This window comes from Oncorhynchus mykiss, chromosome 4, assembly GCF_057628025.1.
Source record: "Oncorhynchus mykiss isolate SJ-2025 chromosome 4, ASM5762802v1, whole genome shotgun sequence".
Classification (NCBI taxonomy): Eukaryota; Metazoa; Chordata; class Actinopteri; order Salmoniformes; family Salmonidae; genus Oncorhynchus; species Oncorhynchus mykiss.
In genome coordinates, this window is record NC_143025.1 from 23,560,029 (window position 1) to 23,582,765 (window position 22,737).

Below are 22,737 nucleotides of genomic sequence, written 5' to 3' on the forward strand. Positions count from 1 at the left end.
AAGTGCAGACCTGACCCTCTTCCAGGTGCGCTCGCAACGTTGGACAAAAGCCTGAGCGGAGGGGACGCTGGACTCGGCGAACTGAGATGAGAACAGCGGAGGCTGGTACCCGAGGCTACTCTGAAAAGGAGATAGCCCGGTCGCAGACGAAGGAAGCGAGTTGTGGGCGTATTCTGCCCAGGGGAGCTGTTCTGACCAAGACGCAGGGTTGCGAAAAGAAAGACTGCGTAAGATGCGACCAATAGTCTGATTGGCCCGTTCTGCTTGACCGTTAGACTGGGGGTGAAAGCCGGAAGAGAGACTGACGGAAGCCCCAATCAAACGGCAAAACTCCCTCCAAAATTGAGACGTGAATTGCGGACCTCTGTCCGAAACGACGTCTGACGGAAGGCCATGAATTCTGAAAACATTCTCGATGATGATTTGTGCCGTCTCTTTAGCAGAAGGAAGCTTAGCAAGGGGAATGAAATGAGCCGCCTTAGAGAACCTATCGACAACCGTAAGAATAACAGTCTTCCCCGCTGACGAAGGCAGTCCGGTGACAAAATCTAAGGCGATGTGAGACCACGGTCGAGAGGGAATGGGCAGCGGCCTGAGACGGCCGGCAGGAGGGGAGTTACCGGACTTAGTCTGCGCGCAGACCGAACAAGCAGCCACGAAACGACGCGTGTCATGCTCCCGGGTGGGCCACCAAAAACGCTGGCGAATGGAAGCAAGCGTACCCCGAACACCAGGGTGGCCGGCTAACTTGGCAGAGTGAGCCCACTGAAGAACGGCCAGACGAGTAGGAACGGGAACGAAAAGAAGGTTCCTAGGACAAGCGCGCGGCGACGGAGTGTGAGTGAGCGCTTGCTTTACCTGCCTCTCAATTCCCCAGACAGTCAACCCGACAACACGCCCCTCAGGGAGAATCCCCTCGGGGTCAGTGGAGGCTACTGAAGAACTGAAGAGACGAGATAAAGCATCAGGCTTGGTGTTCTTAGAGCCCGGACGATAAGAAATCACGAACTCGAAACGAGCGAAAAACAGCGCCCAACGCGCCTGACGCGCATTAAGTCGTTTGGCAGAACGGATGTACTCAAGGTTCCTATGGTCAGTCCAAACGACAAAAGGAACGGTCGCCCCCTCCAACCACTGTCGCCATTCGCCTAGGGCTAACCGGATGGCGAGCAGTTCGCGGTTTCCCACATCATAGTTACGTTCCGACGGGGACAGGCGATGAGAAAAATACGCGCATGGGTGGACCTTGTCGTCAGAGAGGGAGCGCTGAGAAAGAATGGCTCCCACGCCCACCTCTGACGCGTCAACCTCGACAACGAACTGTCTAGAGACGTCAGGTGTAACAAGGATAGGAGCGGATGTAAAACGATTCTTGAGGAGATCAAAAGCTCCCTGGGCGGAAACGGACCACTTAAAGCACGTCTTGACAGAAGTAAGGGCTGTGAGAGGAGCTGCCACCTGACCGAAATTACGGATGAAACGACGATAGAAGTTCGTGAAGCCGAGAAAGCGCTGCAGCTCGACGCGTGACTTAGGGGCGGGCCAATCAATGACAGCTTGGACCTTAGCGGGATCCATCTTAATGCCTTCAGCGGAAATAACAGAACCGAGAAATGTGACGGAGGAGGCATGAAAAGTGCACTTCTCAGCCTTCACAAAAAGACAATTCTCTAAAAGGCGCTGGAGGACACGTCGAACGTGCTGAAGATGAATCTGGAGTGACGGTGAAAAAATCAGGATATCGTCAAGGTAAACGAAAACAAAGATGTTCAGCATGTCTCTCAGGACATCATTGACTAATGCCTGAAAGACAGCTGGAGCGTTAGCGAGGCCGAAAGGAAGAACCCGGTATTCAAAGTGCCCTAACGGAGTGTTAAACGCCGTCTTCCACTCGTCCCCCTCCCTGATGCGCACGAGATAGTAAGCGTTACGAAGGTCCAACTTAGTGAAAAACCTGGCTCCCTGCAGGATCTCGAAGGCTGAAGACATAAGAGGAAGCGGATAACGATTCTTAACTGTTATGTCATTCAGCCCTCGATAATCTATGCAGGGGCGCAGAGACCCGTCCTTCTTCTTGACAAAAAAAAACCCCGCTCCGGCGGGAGAGGAGGAGGGGACTATGGTACCGGCGTCAAGAGCTACAGACAAATAATCCTCGAGAGCCTTACGTTCGGGAGCCGACAGAGAGTATAGTCTACCCCGGGGGGGAGTGGTTCCCGGAAGGAGATCAATACTACAATCATACGACCGGTGTGGAGGAAGAGAGGTGGCCCTGGACCGACTGAACACCGTGCGCAGATCGTGATATTCCTCCGGCACCCCTGTCAAATCACCAGGCTCCTCCTGTGAAGAAGAGACAGAGGAAACAGGAGGGATAGCAGACATTAAACATTTCACATGACAAGAGACGTTCCAGGAGAGGATAGAATTACTAGACCAATTAATGGAAGGATTATGACAAACTAGCCAGGGATGGCCCAAAACAACAGGTGTAAAAGGTGAACGAAAAATCAAAAAAGAAATGGTTTCGCTATGATTACCAGAAACAGTGAGGGTTAAAGGTAGCGTCTCACGCTGAATCCTGGGGAGAGGACTACCATCCAGGGCGAACAAGGCCGTGGACTCCCTTAACTGTCTGAGAGGAATGTCATGTTCCCGAGCCCAGGTCTCGTCCATAAAACAGCCCTCCGCCCCAGAGTCTATTAAGGCACTGCAGGAAGCTGACGAACCGGTCCAGCGTAGATGGACCGACAAGGTAGTGCAGGATCTTGAAGGAGAGACAGGAGTAGTAGCGCTCACCAGTAGCCCTCCGCTTACTGATGAGCTCTGGCTTTTACTGGACATGAAGTGACAAAATGACCAGCAGAACCGCAATAGAGACAGAGGCGGTTGGTGATTCTCCGTTCCCTCTCCTTAGTCGAGATGCGGATACCTCCCAGCTGCATAGGCTCAGCTCCCGAGCCGGCAGAGGAAGATGGTAGTGATGCGGAGAGGGGGGCAACGGAGAACGCGAGCTCCTTTCCACGAGCTCGGTGACGAAGATCAACCCGTCGCTCAATGCGAATAGCGAGTTCAATCAAGGAATCCACGCTGGAAGGAACCTCCCGGGAGAGAATCTCATCCTTTACCTCTGCGCGGAGACCCTCCAGAAGACGAGCGAGCAAAGCCGGCTCGTTCCAGCCACTGGAGGCAGCAAGAGTGCGAAACTCAATAGAGTAGTCTGTTATGGATCGATTGCCTTGACATAGGGAAGACAGGGCCCTGGAAGCCTCCTCCCCAAAAACAGATCGATCAAAAACCCGTATCATCTCCTCCTTAAAGTCCTGATACTGGTTAGTACACTCAGCCCTTGCCTCCCAGATTGCCGTGCCCCACTCACGAGCCCGTCCAGTAAGGAGAGATATGACGTAGGCGACACGAGCAGTGCTCCTGGCGTAAGTGTTGGGCTGGAGAGAAAACACAATATCACACTGGGTGAGGAACGAGCGGCATTCAGTGGGCTCCCCAGAGTAACACGGCGGGTTATTGATTCTGGGCTCCGGAGATTCGAAAGCCCTGGAAGTGGCCGGTGGATCGAGGCGGAGATGGTGAACCTGTTCTGTGAGGTTGGAGACTTGGGTGGCCAGGGTCTCAACGGCATGTCAAGCAGCAGACAATTCCTGCTCGTGTCTGCCTAGCATCGCTCCCTGGATCTCGACGGCTGAGTGGAGAGGATCCGAAGTCGCTGGGTCCATTCTTGGTCGGATTCTTCTGTTACGGTGAGTGAATGAGGACCCAAAAGCGAACTAACTTAAACAGAGCTTCTTTAATAACCAAACATAGGTAGGCTCAGATAGACCGGCAGATTCCGACAGGACAGGACAAGGTTACAGCAAACATGACGATAGTCTGGCTCAGGCATGAAACACAACAAACAAGAATCCGACAAGGACAGGAACAAAAACAGAGAGAGATATAGGGGACTAATCAGAGGGAAAAAGGGAACAGGTGGGAAACGGGGTGACGAGGTAGTCAGGAGGAGACAAGGAACAGCTGGGGGAAAGCGGGGGAGAAAAGGTAACCTAATACGACCAGCAGAGGGAGACAGGGTGAAAGGAAAGGACAGAGACACAACATGACAATACATGACAGTTGTGGGATGGTCACAAGGGAACGTTCTCTAGGGGACCTTTTTCTAGTTCCCGGTTTGTCTCGTGGAGGTTTTAGCACGTTCTTGGGACGTTGTGTCATGGTCCCCATGATGTTTTTTTTGTTCCCGGTTGGTCCCAAGAATGTCCTGGAGGACGTTTTTAGCATGTTCTTGAGACATTGTGTCATGGTCCCCTGGAGGTTTTGTCTAGTTCCCGGTTTGTCTCAGGGATGTTTTTAGGACGACATTTGGACATTGGTCATGGTCCCCTGGAAGGTTTCTCTAGTTCCCAGTTGGTCCCGAGGACGTCCCTGAGGAGATTTTAGCATGTTCTTGAGACGTTGTGTCATGCTCCCCTTGAGGTTTTGTCTAGTTCCCGGATTGGTCCCGGGGATGTCCTGATGACTTTATGCGACCATTTCGTGACATCTTAATGACTCATTCTGCAGTGACACTGCCCATCCAACCTGACTTGAAAGGATCTGCAGAGAGGAATGGGAGAAACTCCCCAAATACAGGTGTGCCAAGCTTGTAGCGTCATACACAAGAAGACTTGAGGCTGTAATCGCTGCCAAAGGTGCTTCAATAAAGTACTGAGAAAAGGGTTTGAATACTAGTAAATGTGATATTTCATCTTTACTACATTTGGAAAAATGTAAAATAAATCAGTTTTTGCTTTGCCATTTTGGGGTATTGTGTGTAGATGGATAAAAATATATATATTTCTCATCAATTTTAGAGCAAGGCTCTAAGTAAACAGTCAAGGGGTCTGAATACTTTCCGAATGCACAGTAATTCAGAATACTACACCAGGAGTAGGCCAATAATTTTGCCCCAGAGGATCAATAGCTTATTTTTTTTAATTGCCTAGCTGTGGATTGTGTGTAGCCCAATCACAAGGAATACAGTCGGGAATGAGTGGCAAATCTGTCAGTGAACAGCATGCAGCCAAAACAGGCCTTTCGTAATATTTCAAATACAATCACAGGAAAATATATGTCTATAAGCTACCAAAATATTTGATCAACTTCCAAATAGTCCTATTGAGCAAACAGCATTGGTTTACAAAGTAAAACAAAAGAGAGATAGGCTTTTGGCACTTGAGTGCATCAGCCAGCCCTGCTGAGTGAGCGGCACATCATTGAGTTTATTCAGTGAAACTGGAAAGCTTTTTTAGGACTATAATTTCCTCCTCATATTGTATATGTCTCCACAAACCTAGGCCTAGGCTATTGGTGGATTCACGACGAGGTTGTTTTAATTGATCGCAGATTGTCAGTGCCAAAGTAGCCGGTCATTTCGATCATTTGTGCGGTATAAAAAAATGCAGTCATGTAAAATTATGTAGAATTGCATGCATTTTTCCTGGACCCTAGGCTAAAACCCCCCAAATAATCCCCATTTGTGCAACTTCTGCAACCACTTCTACACTACGGCAATATTCCACTATGCAAAAGCGGTGATAATTCATGCAAAGCTTTATTATAAAAGGTGATTATTTTTCATGCGTTCCAGTACCTCAGAGCCCCCCAGGTCACCTCTCTATTGAACTCACTTTTTGTTCCGGCACCTCCCAATTTACAAATGAAGCAATGCCTCTAGCCTACACACATTAGACCATCCTCTGCATCCATTATTACACTCATCCCATTAAGGCCCAACTTTAATGAGTCCTGGGGAACAAGTGACCTTCCCATACAGAACACATTTTACTCTCACACATAACTGCTGCATTTCAGAATTTCTCCATTGATGCATTATTCTGGGAAAGACTCCCCTCGCCTTTGCTAGCACCAATTTAATTTCTTTGTAGTCTGTGCCAGCCAATTTCTCTGCAAGGCTCTCCATCTCCATCTCATGTGCTCATTTATGAGCTACACACAACCCCGATCAACTACAGTACAGATTTTTCCTTTCACTCCTGCTCACAACACATTTTACCACCTCCCCCTCTCGATATACACCATTATGTACTTTGGCCAACCTCAAGCACCTTTTCCAACACACAACATCAATTTGGGGGCTAATAAAGCATTTAGCATCAGTGCATGAAGCATTTAACTGTGCTAAACTACCACTTTAAATATGAAATAACAAATAAGCCGTGTTCATCAAACCTCGTCTCAGTAAATGCAGAGAGGAGAGAAAGGGAGAGAAAGGGAGAGATTTCTCCTTTTCACAGATCTTACAGTACATACAGTGCATTCAGAAAGTAGTCAGACCCCTCAACTTCTTCCACATTTTGTTACGTTAGTCATATTCTAAAATGTATTAAATCGTTTATTTTCCAGATTAATTTACACACAACAGCCTATGACAACCAAGCAAAAACCTGTTTTTCGACATTTTTGCACATTTATTACAAATGAAAAACTTAAATATCACATTTACATAAGTATTCAGACCTCTTACTCAGTACTTTGTTGAAGCACCTTTGGCAGCTATTACAGCCTCGAGTCTTCTTGGGTATGACGCTAGGAGCTTGGCAAACCTGATTTTGGGGAGTTTCTCCTATTCTTCTCTGCAGATCCTCTCAAGCTCTGTCAGGTTGATCAATGGATGATCAATGGAAAGAGGATGCACCTGAGCTCAATTGTGTCTCATAGCAAAGGGTCTGAATACTTGTAAATAAGGTATTTGTCAGGCGGTGAGTGTAGCTGGTGCATGAAGTCAGGCGCAGGAGAGCAGAGATGAGTGAACAACGCACTTTACTTAAGAAATAGCACAAAGTAACAATACCAATGTGCCCACAATAACAGTTGCCACAAAGCACAGGTGAAAACAGCACCTGGGGAAAAAAACAGCCAGAAACGTACCGACCTGAATAACAAACAATCACAGACAAAGAAATGGGGGAAACAGAGGGTTATATACATGACCAGTAATAGGGAAATGAAAACCAGGTGTGTGGAAAACATAGACAAAACCAACGGAAAATTAAAAGTGGATCGGTGACGTTGACCGCCGAGTGAAGCCCAAACAAGGAGAGGAACCAACTTCGGTGGAAGTCGTGACAGTATTTCAGTGTTTTGATAATTTATTTGACCTGTTTTCACTTTGCAAGTAGGGGGTATTGTGTGGAGATTAATGAGGAAAACAATTTATTGAATCAATTTTAGAATAAGGCTGAAACGTAACAAAATGTGGAAAAAGGAGTCTGAATACTTTCCAAATGCACTGTACACTAAGCCTGTCCCACTTCACATCCCAATCTGCCTGAGAGGGGAACCTTGTGTGTGTGTGTGTGTGTGTGTGTGTGTGTGTGTGTGTGTGTGTGTGTGTGTGTGTGTGTGTGTGTGTTGTGAGGAGACGTGAAAGTTGCTTGGAGGTAGCTGAAACAGCCTGCAATCTCATTGAGGCACCAGTAATCAGGTCCGTGTTAGACAACACGGGCCCTGACACCAGACTGCTTCTGTACCACAGAGTAGTCCAGGCCTGATAAGCAGCACAACGGTAACTAGTGCTTGTGGCTTCAGAACATATCATCAACAAGGCTATGTAAATATCTTTTACCACTACAGGGATCTCCGCCGGTGTTATAGATGGCTGCAACAAACAACGCTGATACATTTGGACTTAGTTGCCTCCCAGCAGCAGTTAAGAGGAAATAATTAATACAGGGCCTTTATTAACATCAAAACAAAAACTTAAAAGCCCCACTTAGAAATAATTAAATGAAATCATGTTGTTTATCGATGACTTTCCAGTGCATAGCTAATGTAGTAGATATGCTGCCTGAGCATGCAGGCTCTCACATGATACCTCATTCTCCTGAGTGGCCTAGAACCACTTTCAGAGATAATCCAAAGCAAGTTTAAAAATGGAGGAGGAGAAGAAGAGAGCTGGATGCAACGGAGAGCATCCAGCTCTTTTCTTCTCCTCCTCGCTCAAGCTTCACCTTGAGAGTGACTGGTGATCTACAAAACTGATTCTGGTGATCAAAATCCTGTTACAATTAATCAGTGAAGTTCTCCACTGACACCTCCATGATTTGGGACTGACAGAGGAGAGCTCCTGCTAAATTACTGTCCTTACATCACCATACCCAACAGGACGAATGATGAAAATATTTCTAATACGCTGGAACAAAGCAAATGTTTTATTTTTTGTTTTTCATCAGAAAATAGTGATTTCATGCTGACGTGAGTGAACCGAAAGAGAGGAAAGGCTGGTCAACAGTGTGCATTAGAAAGCAGGCTGGGGAACGAGGCATTGCAAATAATCAACCTCTATTGTCTAATTGGGATTCCAGTGGTGACGCAGCGGGCCATACCATTCAGAACTCTGGGAAAGGAATAAAGAAGAAAACAGACCCAATCCAGTATGCTTTGATTTCTCATAACAATATTTGCAACAAAAACATGATGTCTAAACTGGTACAGGAAGACAAAAACTAGGAACTGTCTAAAACAATACAAAGCAGTCGCAGGACTCTCCGATGTCAAGTGAAAACATTGCCAAAATTCCATCGCAAAATAAAAGCTCGCTCTACCTTAGGTGTCACCTAATGGACTGGCCTGAATTCACTCTGACAGCAACAATGTGCAAAGAATAGGATTTTAGAAAACCAAAACGAGCAATTCATGAACCCCTGTCCTTGATACTATAAAAGCTACAAGGTTAAGCACTGAGAATGAAAAATCCTTTACTATATTCCATAAAACTATTATGAGGCCATGCAAGAATTTAACATATATTATTTATCTCAGATTTTACTTTGACCTACTTCAAAATGATATGCAGTGCAATATAATGGTATGAAGCTAAATGCAAAGACTGATACAAAGATAGATAAGACTGCTTTACAGAAGATGCAAACAATGCACATCTTCATTCACAGAATGACTATGATGACTTTCACTGGTGCTCACCCAGCGGGCAACATTTAGAATGGGACATCATAATAACGTGACATTCTTTTTGTTTGTTGGGTAATATGGTGTATCCCCTCCCCTTCCCTGTTATGCTGATTGCATTGGTACCAATCAACGCTGTTGGTGGAACCGATCACACAACCCTGAGATATCAAAATGGTATTATTTATTTCAACATTACTGGAAGACTGTGCAACACATATAACACGTCAAGGGCAAGGTAGATTTTGTGGGTTTTTAGACCCTTATGTACAGTTGAAGTCGGAAGTTCACATACACTTAGGTTGGAATCATTAAAACTTGTTTTTCAACCACTCCACAAATTTCTTGTTAACAAACTAGAGTTTTGGCAGGTCGGTTAGGACATCGACTTTGTGCATGACAAGTCATTTTTCCAACAACTGTTTACAGACAGATTATTTCACTTGTAATTCACTGTATAACAATTCCAGTGGGTCAGAAGTTCACATACACTAAATTGACTGTGCCTTTAAACCGCTTGGAAAATTCCAGAAGTGCAAATCAATCCCAGAACAACAGCAAAGGACCTTGTGAAGATGCTGGAGGAAATAGGTACAAAAGTATCTATATCCACAGTAAAACGAGTCCTATATCGACATAACCTGAAAGGCCGCTAAGCAAGGAAGAAGCCACTGCTCCAAAACCGCCATAAAAAAGCCAGACTACGGTTTGCGAATGCACATGGGGACAAAGATCGTACTTTTTGGAGAAATGTCCTCTGGTCTGTTGAAACAAATATAGAACTGTTTGGCCATAATGGCCATCGTTATGTTTGGAGGAAAAAGGGAGAGATTGCAGCATCATGTTGTGGTGGTGCTTTGCTGCAGGAAGGACTGGTGCACTTCACAAAATAGATGGCATCATGAGGTAGGAAACTTATGTGGACATATTGAAGCAACATCTCAAGACATCAGTCAGAAAGTTAAAGCTTGGTCGCAGATGAGTCTTCCAAATGGACAATGACCCCAAGCATACCTCCAAAGTTGTGGCAAAATGGCTTAAGGACAACAAAGTCAAGGTATTGGAGTGGCCATCACAAAGCCCTGACCTCAATCCTATAGAAAATTTGTGGGCAGAACTGAAAAAGCATTTGCGAGCAAGGAGGCCTTACAATCCTGACTCAGTTACACCAGCTCTGTCAGGAGGAATGGGCCAAAATTCATCCAACTTATTGTGGGAACCTTGTGGAAGGCTACACGAAACGTTTGACCCAAGTTAAACAATTTAAAGGCAATGCTACCAAATACTAATTGAGTGTATGTAAACTTCTGACCCACTAGGAATGTGATGAAAGAAATAAAAGCTGAAATAAATCAATTACTCTCCTATTATTCTGACATTACACATTCTTAAAATGAAGTGGGGATCCTAACTGACCTAAGGCAGGGCATTTTTTAAAAGTTTTGGTCCCCTAAAATGGACTATGTACAAAAAATGCTGTAATTTCTAAACGGTTCACTCGACCGTCTGGACTTTAACCTCATTGTCACTCTATAATTTCAAATCCAAAGTGCTGGAGTACAGAGCCAAAACAACAACAATTGTCACTGTCCCAATACTTTTGGAGCTCACTGTACAGTAGCTCCACTGTTTATAGCAGCAGTATGGACTCAAGTGCTGCACCTCTCAAATAACATAATTTAAAAAATGAAATCCAATGGGAGAGTCAGGTGCAATGACAGGTCAAAGGAATGAGCTCCATTCAATAGCGGTTACCGTCGCGTCATCAAACAAGCACATCTAAAACAGAACATGTTTCCTCAGCAGAAAAGGACCTCTTTCGATAGACCTACAGTAAGTGGATCAAAGCTCTATGGACTCGGTCTAGATTCAGAAGAGAGAAGAGTGAGTTGTTCCGAGAGCAGGAAGGAGTTTCCAGGGAGAACAATCTCTGGAAAGTTATAGGAAGCCTTGTAAAACTTGTCCAATACCATATCTTTGGTTCCTCCATTCTTTTTCTTAATATAGCGCTGATTAAATGGGGTATTATGAAGTAATCCACCCTATCTAACATCTCATTTGAGCACTGGTGAATTAGGCACAAATCAAAACATTAGTCAAATCTTACAATGTCAAAGGTCCATATTTGTTATTGTTACTACAAAAAGAAATGAGTGACTGATTGGACTAATGAGCCAAATCGGTGTTCAAATCCTGCTAGTGCTCTGAAGCAGTGTATTTCTCTTTCTTTTCATCTCAAAAGTGTTATTACAGAGTGTTGTGCCATTCCCTCAGGCCTGAGCAGGCCTGATAGGGCCCTGCAGAGAGAGGGTAAGAATGGTTTAAGGTGCCCTGTAATCTGGGAGAATAGTGGAATTACACCACAGCAATGTAAAAGCATTCTCTGAATTGAACCGTCTGGTCAGCATTCTTCAGATCCTCCCTCTCTAAGGACCACTAATGTCACCCACAACACCCATCAACCAGCCGTAGAACCACTAAGCAGAAGCATGTGAGGTTATTACAACTCCAGAGCTCATTGTTGAAGGCCATCGGCCATGATTCATGTGGAAATTGCATCACAGTTGCATCTTATCAAATCAAACAAATGTATTTATAAAGCCCTTTTCACATCAGCAGATGTCAAAGTGCTGTACAGAAACCCAGCCTAAAACCCCAAACAGCAAGCAATGCAAATTACATGTAGTAGCTAGAGTCATATTCCTAATGTATGTGGTATATTCATGCACTTGACAGAATGTAGGTTGAATTAACCTCTACTTTCTATTGAAGTCCTCACTTCCTCCTTGATGACAACCTTGGCCATGTATACATTTTCATACTTGTGGAAGTACTGCTTTGCTATAAAGACCCCAACCATGATGGTTATTCACATACTACTGAATAAATCCACAGTGCTGTGTGTCACCCTCACACCTGCAGTGAGGTGAGAGAAAAAGGAGCAGAATATATATACAGCACCAGTCAAAAGTTGACACACTTACTCATTCAAGGGTTGTTCTTTATTTTTACTATTTTCTACATTGTACAATAATAGCAGTGAGAAAATATTCTGCTTCGTTCTCTCTCTCACCTCACTGAGGGTGCACACACACACTATATGACAAAAAGTATGTGGACACCTGCTCGTCGAACGTCTCATTCCAAAATGTTGGGTGAAGGGTTGCTACTTTGAAGGACCTCAAATATTTGTTTAACACTTTTTTGGTTACTACATGATTCCATATATGTTATTTCATAGTTTATGTCTTCACCGTTATTCTACAATGTAGAAAATAGTTCAAAAAAAACACAAAAAACAACAACCCTGGAACAAGTAGGTGCGTCCAAACTTTTGACTGGTAGTGTAGATAACACCCACACTCATTCATACTAACACACGCACGCACACATACACTCATATACAGTGCATTCGGAAAGTATTCAGACCCCTTGACTTTTTGTCATTATGGGGTATTGTGTGTAGATTGATGAGGAAAAAACAAACAATTTAATCAACTAGAATAAGGCTTTAACGTAACAAAATGTAGAAAAGGGGAAGGAACACTTTCCCGAATGCACTGTATGCTGCTGCTACTCTGTTTATCATATATCCTGATGCCTACTCACATTTCCCTTGTTTTTTATATTTCTACTGATTACTGCATTGTTGGGGAAGAGCAAGCAAAAATGACAATTCACTGCACTTGTGCACGTGACAATAAAAACATTCAACTTGATGTGCACTTAATGACACGTGATTCAAAAGGTAGATATTCTTGATGTAAAATGTTTTATTGATATAGAAAATGAAATGCCACCTGTAAGAAAAGAGTTAACCGGCATTTTTACAACCATTGGGAGATTCTGGACATAGTGACAAACAGAAATAATATCAGTAGATGTTTATTACCCTCCAAACATTCTACATCAAGCTTACAGAAGCAACAGTTCCTAAATCCAAGGTATTAACAGCATATTAAGAGAATAGGTGAATCATCCAAGTGTGTCTGCATGCAAGAGTTTGTATTAGTGTTATATAATGAAGCACCTTTTCAATAAATATGACAGGCTGATGTTTAGCCAACAAGGTCAAATAATTTATTTTTACCCCACATTAATATTTTTATTAAATCTTTTCACAGATGCTCTTATCCAGAGCAACTTACTGTAGTGAGTGCATACATCTTCATACTTTTATACTGGTCCCTCATGGGAATTGAACCCACAACCCTGGTGTTGTAAGTGCCAGGCTCTACCAACTGAGCTACATGGGACCAGAGGATCAGCTATTTAATAACAAACATACTCCATCAAAACGACAAAGAAGCCATGAAAATCATGCAAAGTTATGGTTGTACAGAGTGTAAAAGGCGTTGTATGGTCAATCAGAGGTCTGCAATGGCCGTGCAGCATTTACGATGATACGGCCTCTGCAGAAATCAGGGCATTCATACATACATCTTGAGCATCGTGGAGCAGAGCAGAGCTGTTGAGCAGAGCTGTTGTGAAGGAAGTTGTCAAGGAATTGAGTTTGTGTTTATGCAGGACCTCCCGCACCCACCTACCGTCAACCAATCATGTCAATGTGGAGCTATAAGGAGCCCTCCGCACTGTTACAACATTTGGGAGGCGCACAGAGATGCGTTACGGAGCTCAATTTAGCCTCAGCAATTGCGTCACTCCATACAGAGCCTCCGGACACATTTTCGGCTCAAGCACAAATTGGATTTTATCCAAGATAATGGTGTTCAGTTCATCATACCTATTCTTTGCTTTGAAAAAAAAGAGTGAACAGCTGGTAATAAAGCTTAATGAAACATGCAGAATGGGATGTGTTTCAATTGTGAGCTCTGACAATTAATGCATTAGCTCATTCCTTTTGTGACATGTGCAGGTCATTTTCTATGAACCTATATCAGCAGGAATGAAATTAAATGAAATTAGGTCTATGTCTATCTAAAATTGTACGATTTAGAACAGAATTGGTTTTTAATGCAGTATTGGAATGAGTTCTTCAAAATAAGTTAACATGAGCCAGAAACTGAAGCTAGCACATCAGTCTCACTACACCTTCGGGAGTGCAAAAGGAGATAGCATTCACTTTAGGTACAACAAGGTAGTGTACAGTATAGCCTTACCTACTACAGTAAGCATTCATGTAGGGTTAAAACACATTGTGAACTCAATAGCATCAGTTGACTGCAGCTTTATAAAATTACACATCTGTTTGGGTCTTCAGGCACATGATGAGTAGACATAATATAATGATTGACTAGTTGTGTTGTTGTCCTGAGATCTACCTCAGAGGCTATTATCTGCCATCCTCATCTCCCTTTTGTCCTCTAGCCAAGCCTGGCCAATGGCAACCCTGCTGAGACACAAATCAAAGCTGACTGCTGCTTGCCCTGTCTGTCCACTCAGACTACACACTTCTGTCAGCTGCCTGTTAGCACATGGTTAGCTACTCTTTATACATTCAGCATAAATGTACAACATACTGTACATTAGTCTTGCTTGGCCAGACTTACAGAACAAAGAGGCCAGGTCTAATTTGACGAGAAGACAAGATGTGCATTGATCAAATTGTATGATTCTTAAAATGCAACTTCAGATTTTGTCAGCTTAACAAGTTGCTATGGGTCTTTCTAGGATATCAGTGGCCCTTCAGATTCAGAATATAAAAACACACAGTGAGATAGGAGTTTTTATTACTCGTCATCTCCAGTCAATTTCCGTCATTTCTATAGTTGAGATAATGGAACCCAAAAGGCAGGAATACTTTTACTCGCTAATGTGGGAACTCATACTAGAATAAAAAAGCCAGTAGATTCATACAAAAAACACTGTCCTTTCAGACAGGCAGAATAAAACACAGAGCCAGGATGAACCCATGGCTATACAAGCCAGCCAAAGCCTACCATTTCTAATTTTGCACTTCATATACTGGATCAATAGTTGAGAATTATTGGAAAGGGGAATGGGAAAAAGCAAATTCCTCAAGTGATACAGTCCATGTTGCTTCATGGTGCCATAATTATTAGGAGTAATAGGCTAGGTTGTCACAAAACATCAGACATCAGGTTTCTTGTTTTCAAGCCTGAGGGGAAAAGTGATCTGTTTGTTTTTGTCCCAGAAATAATGTAAAGGGTTAGTCCATTCTTTCTACACTACTGTTCTTCGTGGCCGAGGTCCAGGTAATGCAAATGCAATGCCACATAATCATAGAGGTGAGACCTTACACAGGAAGTGCATTTAATACTGCTCAATGCAGCAGTTTGCCTCTCTCAATTCAATTCAATTCAAGGACTTTATTGGCATGGGAAACACATGTTAACATTGCCAAAGCAAAAGTGCCAAAGCAAGTGAAATAGATAATAAACAAAAGTGAAATTAACAATAACAATTGACAGTAAACATTACACTCACAGAAGGTCCAAAAAAAATAGACATTTAAAATGTCATTATGTCTATATACAGTGTTGTAACGATGTGCAAATAGTTCAATTACAAAAGGAAAAATAAATCAACTTATATATGGGTTGTATTTACAATGGTGTTTGTTTCTTCACTGGTTGCCATTTTCTTGTGGCAACAGGTCACAAATCTTGCTGCTGTGATAGCACACTGCTATTTCACCCAGTAGATAGAGTTCAAAATTGGGTTTGTTTTCAAATTCTTTGTGGATCTGTGTAATCTAAGGGAAATATGTGTCTCTAATATGGTCATACATATGGCAGGAGGTTAGGAAGTGCAGTTCCGTTTCCACCTCATTTTGTGGGCAGTGTGAACATAGCCTGTCTTCTCGAGAGCCAGGTCTGCATACGTCGGCCTTTCTCAAGAGCAAGGCTATGCTCACTGAGTCTTTACATAGTCAAAGCTTTCTTTCATTTTTGGTCAGTCACAGTGGTCATGTATTCTGCCACTGTGTACTCTCTGTTTAGGGCCAATTAGCAATCTAGTTTGCTCTGTTTTTCTGTTAATTCTTTTCAATGTGTCAAGTAATTATCTTTTTGTTTTCTCATGATTTGGTTGGGTCTAATTGTGTTGCTGTCCTGGGGCTCTATGAGGTCTGTTTGTGAACAGAGCCCCAGGACCAGCTTGCTTAGGGGACTCTTCTCCAGGTTCTCTCTGTGTAGGTGATGGCTTTGTTATGGAAGGTTTGGGAATCTCTTCCTTTTAGGTGGTTGTAGAATTTAACAGCTCTTTCTGAATTTTGATAATTAGCGGGTATCGGTCTAATTCAGCCCTGCATGCATTATTTGGTGTTTTACGTTGTACACAGAGGATACTTTTTGCAGAATTCTGCATGCAGAGTCTCAATTTGGTGTTTTTCCCCATTTTGTAAATTCTTGGTTGGTGATTCAAGTATTGTTAGCCAGATCCTAATTGGTATGTCGAATTGTATGTTCCTTTTAATGGTATAGAAGGCCCTTCTTGCCTTGTCTCTCAGTTCGTTCACAGCTTTGTGGAAGTTACCTGCGGCGCTGATGTTTAGGCTGTATAGTTTTGTGTGTGCTCTAGGGCAACGGTGTCTCTCTCTCTCTCTTTCTGCCGCTCTCCTTACCACACACTGCATATGAATGAATGCAATTAGACATGGCCGACTGGCACCCTGATCCCCAATGCAGGCTGGTAGGGATATTTACCACACTCACAACAGCTCTTTACCACTTTAAGCAAAATCAATTGAGATTATGCTGTGAGAAATATGCAGTGCTTCTGCAGTCAGCACAAGTTGCAAAGGGATACAGATTGTAATCGCTGGCTCTCTTTTCTTATCCACTCTGAGTTATCCATTGAGTTTTACAGATTAGAATAGACTCAACACACCTTAAAACTACTCAGCAGGAGGAAACAATATCCTAAAGGCTTTATTAACAGGGGGTGTTTATAGTGGATAAAGGAAGTTAAATGGTAGAATATGGCCCAATGCTTGTAAACCCATGAAGAGCATTTTGTGACTTGCTCGACAGTAAAACTTACCATCCTTTGTGACTAATATCTAAATGCCTCCATATTATTTAATGCAATGAAGTGAACAACTGTCAGGCAGGCAGTAATAAATTAAAATAGAGGAGCTATTCCCCTCAATGTGTACACTCTGACATTGGAAAAGAGGCAGTCAATTTATTCAAGTCATTACAGTATATTGTCCTCTCAATCAGTATCTTTTCATTGAAATGTCTAATAAAACACAGCCTACTGTACAGATGTAGGATCTTATTTTGAGCCAGTTTGCTACGGCAGGAAAATAATCCTGCATCAACAGGACATCTGAATTGTTATATGGATTATAATTCATGGATATTTTTTGTAGAGGTTGATACATTATACGTTAGGGCAAATACAGTCTGATATTTTAAAGTAGAATTTACAAACTTCTGAAGCCTTTTTAAACTTAGAATACACTACAAGTTTGCATTTCCTGCCAAACAGAAACATTCTCATCAACAAAATAGTGATCAAATTAAGATCCTACATCTGTATATTGCGAGTAGAAAGACAGACATTACAGCAACTTATGTTGCTTAGTTACAAGACAAACTACAGATGATTAAATGCTACTAGCAATAGAAACCCAAACCGTATCAAAACTGGATAATAACACAAATGCCTCATCTTGAACCTGATGGTGACAATTAAATCATCAGAAGGACAGATATTAGCGCAAGCGTATTGCTATATCCTCTGTTATATCTGCAATGCAATAGTTATACCCCACTGGTAAACCCCTCCATGTTAGAGCCAGACACAGGAAGCTATATTTCCAGAGAGCATCTGATGAGCTCAACATTGGGTTATAGGAGATAAGGATTTGACCTGGATTCTGCAATGCCTCATCTCCAAGCCAACAGTGGGGTTCCCTTGGCAACTCAAAGCAGACACACCATAAGGTAATTAAGAAGGAATAGCATGTTTGGCAGATTCTGAAATTTGTCTTTAAGAGGTAGTGGGAGTGGCAGAACACACACCGATTTGGACATATTATGTGACACTTTCTGGTAATATGTTGTGGTTGAGGCGGCTGTCCAGACAGGGGCCGGGTGGATGGGTAGATGGTAGATGAGCTGCCCTTGGCGACAGGCCCCATGGCTCTCCCAGAGCGGCTGGCAGGGATCCAGGGGAATCAGGCCTGCCTGCCCTGCCTGGCTCCTCTCCTCTCTGCTACTGAAGAGAGACCCCATTAATCTCCTGCCAGCGCCAGGGCCCATCATACAAACATCACTCCCCTTACACTGTCACTCCCAAATGTTGTGCTGCAGTCAGGCCTGATCCATTCCCATGGCAGTGCTTATGGGAGACACCACCATCGCCGCCACATCGAATCTCCTCCGTGCAATCCCACGGCAGGCCCGGGAGAGTAAAGTCTCCTGCCCATATGACTAACAATCAAACCACTCTCCACTTTAAGCTGGCCGCTCCCATCAGTGAACAGAAAATCAACTGCGGTGTAGATACCACACCAATTTTGACAACTGACTCCTATTAGCATCTATCAAGGTAAAAAAAATAAAGTAGAGAGTGAAGAGGAACTGAGAATAGATACTGTAGGATAAAATAGGTCCAAGGCTGTAACTGTATTCTCTCTGTAATATTGATTTCCTCTTCAGTTTTGACTCCAGAGTTGCATTTGTTGCCCTGGTATCTTGCTTCAGCAATGAACACACAGACTGGTGGGGAGGAGGGAAGTAAAATATCTGAGAAGAATACTGTTGGTAGAAATATATTGTATTTATTTGCAAAATGAAATGGCTGACATTTTCAGTGTGGCAGATGGACTTGTCAGTGAAATATTATGAATAAGATACTGCATGTAAGGAAGCACAAACAGCAGCTGCCCATGACCATGGACAGATGCCATACCAAAGAACACCTTTTCCACTGTGTTCATATCTTTTCATTTTTTACAAGTCTAAATATAGTTCTGAAGTCCTCTAAACTTCAGAACTATATTTAGACTTGTAAAATATGAAAAGATGGTAATTAATTTGTCATTAGCAGTTGTTAAACTAACAGCAACTCTACAAATTTACAATTCATTAACACACAAAAATAAAACACATTTATGTTAATTGATGAAACCCACATATAGGGTTATGGCCGGGGGCTTAACCAAGTTGAAGATAATTAGATTATTTCCGCTTCCACTGCAGTTGTTTTAAGAGCACTAAAGTGTAATTACGAAAGGTTGAGATATATTAAAACCCCTAAAAGTCTAAGCACTTGGGATGGGGGGTGGGGGTGGGGGGGGTTCTACTAGGCTAACATATGGAATTGTTTTAAGATGGTCATACCATGGATGATTTTGCCATTTGAGTTAGAATTTTAGGACCCCTGTAGGTATAAAATATATACACATATTATTTGATAAATCATTGAATTTGGCCTGTACTGCTATAGCCCATAGAAACACATTGAACAACACATTCATAAATGGAAAAACAGACATTCCTTATTATTTAATTTGTGACTAAGGTTTTGAAGTGACTGTCCCATATCTAGGAGATATAAGAAAGCTCAGGAATTATTATTTTATTTTTTTTACAGATATTTAACTCCTTTTTTGGGAGGGCACAAAACTACTTCCAGTACCGGGTTACCTTCAGATGAGTCCCGTGACACTTGACACAGGGGGTTGTAGAACCAATTGGAGACCTCCATTGCGTTTGTGAGAGTCCCCCTTTCCATAATAGGGTCATATTAGACAGAAGTTGGCTCATCGGCTGTACCGACTTCAGAAAAGTCCCATGGGGCACAGAGAACACCATCGTGTTCGTGAGAGCCTCATCTTTCCATAGTTTGTAGGCCAAACCGTTCGGACGCTACAGTGCGGATGGCCGACATAGGTGGATGCGGTTAATTGAGACGAAGCCCATGAGAGATATCTCTAGCTTAAACAGGCAGATTTTTATGGGGATTTTTATATTATGTTAATTAGACTGATGCACGGGTGCGTTAATCAACTCTTAACGGGAAAGACCTGTTGTCAACTTTGAATGGCTAGCTAACTTTAATAGTGCAGCCTGGAGCAGTTAGCTGCTGCCTCTCTGCCACAGTGAAGTGACTATTAACTGGCAGGTTGAGCTTTCATCTGCTCCCTTCAAAGGCACAAAATGTGAACAGTACCTGCTTACTAATGAGAATGGAAGACAGCTTTCAACCAGTAGCAGCAAAAATATGAACCAAATGAAAAATTAAACACCTTGGTCAAACATATGCAAAAAGGAAGCTGTCAATGGCAAATTAAGCTGTATCCTTGACTGGACCTCTAAACAGATACATTCCCATAAATTGCAACATGATTTAGACACAAGCTAACCTGCATCATGGCAATGCATTATCAGTTCGAGTGACCTAATTACACCACTCATAAAACAGCAGGCAATTCATGACCTTCTCAATAATTGATCAATTTAAGAAACAGTTGATTGGATTGAGATTGGATTGTACTAATGGACTACTAATAGACAAATATGCTTCCTTTTGGGGAGGGGGGAGATAGATATATATATATCTATGTGAAAAAATAGTACTTTTTATGAATATTGCTAGCTAAAACAGAATACCATCATGGATACCATTTTTATGTATCTGAGTCCCATATGAAGAAAATCAGAGGTAGTTTCACGAGCCAATTCTAACTAGCATTATAGCAATGACTGGAAGGATACAGGGACAGTTAGCATGCTAGCTCTTCCAGTTCATCCGTCTCTAGTGAAGTAGATAAATGGCTTCATTTTTTTGATTTTTTATAGAACATTTTCGGGATTGAAAAACTATTTCAGTGACAACTTAAACAACCAAAACCATATTTGAGAACTAACAATCAAATAAAAAGCTAGAAAGTCAGGGATAATTGAAAATTCCAAAAACTGGGCATTCAGGACCCATGTACATTGATGTTATAATGTTTGAGCAGTGGAAGACAGCATTAACCATGGCAAAATGCATATAATTGCTGGAAATCAGCTTCAAATCTGCAAAATGTTCTCTCAGCTCAATGGAGAATTATTCATTGAATTGCAGAAAATGTACTTTTTAGAGGCAACATTTTCTCTCCTCCGCCATGATACCTTTACCTTCGTAGCTAATAGGCTATGTTAGTTTTCACTTCCTCTTCTAATGGACTATTAATTTTAAAATCTATTAATTTTGAAATGGTTTACTTCTACTTGCAATTCAAATTCACCTTATGATAACACAACACAGGTTTGCCTGGGCGGGGGTCCCTGCCTGGGCGGGGGTCCCTGCCCGGCCAAGAAAAGTTCAAAAAAACCTGTTCTAAGATGAGCAGGGTTCACCTTGAATATCTCTGATACCAGAGGCACAATTATGTCAATCATGTATATCAGGGACAAGTAGCAAGCCTGATGTCACCTATACTGTAGGTTAACGAAAAACAAATAATGGGTATATTTAATTCTAATATAAATACAACCAAGTCTTTATCAAACTTGAGTCCCAACTAAAGGAAATTATGCCTGTTTGTAACATAATATTCTCAATTAAGACACACTACTTCACTTGAATTAATCATATCTGCCTGAGGTGAATGCAGATCACTGCCAGCCTATATGTGAAATGTGTACATCATCTTCCAATTTTTTTAATCAAATGGTAACATTTGTGATCAATTGAGTGAGCTACAATATTTAATTAATTATGTCATTGCTCACTATACAATTTCCTATTGATGGCAAGGCTATACAGCATTAACAATACAATTGTTACTTACGTTGTAGATGTGAGTAATTGTCCATTGGATTGTTTTACAGCATTTCTTTGATTCCAATTGTAATTCCAACACCGGGCCGTAGCCTTCTATAGCAGGTCTATGCAGGGGTGAGTAGCCTATTCAAGGAGCATCGAACCATGGTCCGGTGTTGGTTTGCCTTCCAGGGGCAAGGAATGAACGGGTCTCTTCCAAGACAGAACAAATGAGCGTCCACATGCTGACCATATACGCTAGACTGTTAACAAATCATACAATTGTATTCCAATTCAAAGAGCAGATTTCAGGAGATGATAGGCTATTGATCAAGCTACTACGGGTATGCGCTTTATATCATTGTAAACCGATAGATGACCACCCAGCAATTGATCCCCATACTTTTATCAAAGTGTTCAAGTTCATAATGCAATTCTAATCTTCCTTACGCATAGGCTACAATCCCGTTTAGGCGAGGTGCACATACACCGCAAAAAGAACCGGGCTGAGGCTGATTAGGGTTTGATAAATTACGCTCATTGGGTGATTCCGTCATCGAATTTCGAGACAAGCACGGGTTAATTCCTCTGTCCTCATCGATGTCCTTCTTGGTGAGGTTACTGGAGGACTACTTACGAACGAAATAAAACGAGCGTTTCCTCTCCTTGCATCGATATGAGAGGAGACGAAACGGGGACGCAAGAGGAGTGGTCTGCGTGCATACGCGCGTGAGTGAAGTGCGCGGCAAGGGAAAAACTGAGTTAGGATAAAACCTGATTAAACCGTTCATAAAACTAGAACTCCACTCCACTTTGACCACTGCTCCACCGCCATCTAGAATCGCTAGAGCCTGCCATATACTATACTGTATTATATTTGGATAAAACCCTTCCATGTCGATGTTAACGAACAGTATAGCCAACTTTCAGGGAACTAAACGTCCACTAATGAGGTTTAACACAGTATTTTTCAGCCTATTATTGCATATTGCTTTCACCCTTTATCTTCCAGATATAAATTTGGGCAAGCAATCTCAGCACTCTCCATATTAAACACACAGA

The 22,737-nt window shown here is 42.5% G+C and overlaps 1 protein-coding gene across 18 annotated transcripts in view; it reads right to left on the reverse strand.

The window, feature by feature from the left end:
* The window catches only part of LOC110521548 (leucine-rich repeat-containing protein 7), a 138,698-nt gene extending 116,232 nt beyond the window's left edge, over positions 1 to 22,466 (reverse strand). For 10 of the 18 annotated variants that reach the window (XM_090231537.1, XM_021599155.3, XM_090231526.1 and 7 more), the window contains exon 1: positions 21,704 to 22,406. In XM_090231537.1, coding sequence (XP_090087663.1) covers positions 21,704 to 21,728 — 25 coding nt within the window. In that variant the 5' untranslated portion in view covers positions 21,729 to 22,406. Of the gene's footprint in view, positions 1 to 21,703 lie in introns of all 18 variants that reach the window. The other 8 variants (XM_036968959.2, XM_090231538.1, XM_090231530.1 and 5 more) reach the window with 1 other exon arrangement.
* Between the last annotated feature and the right edge of the window lie 271 nt (positions 22,467 to 22,737).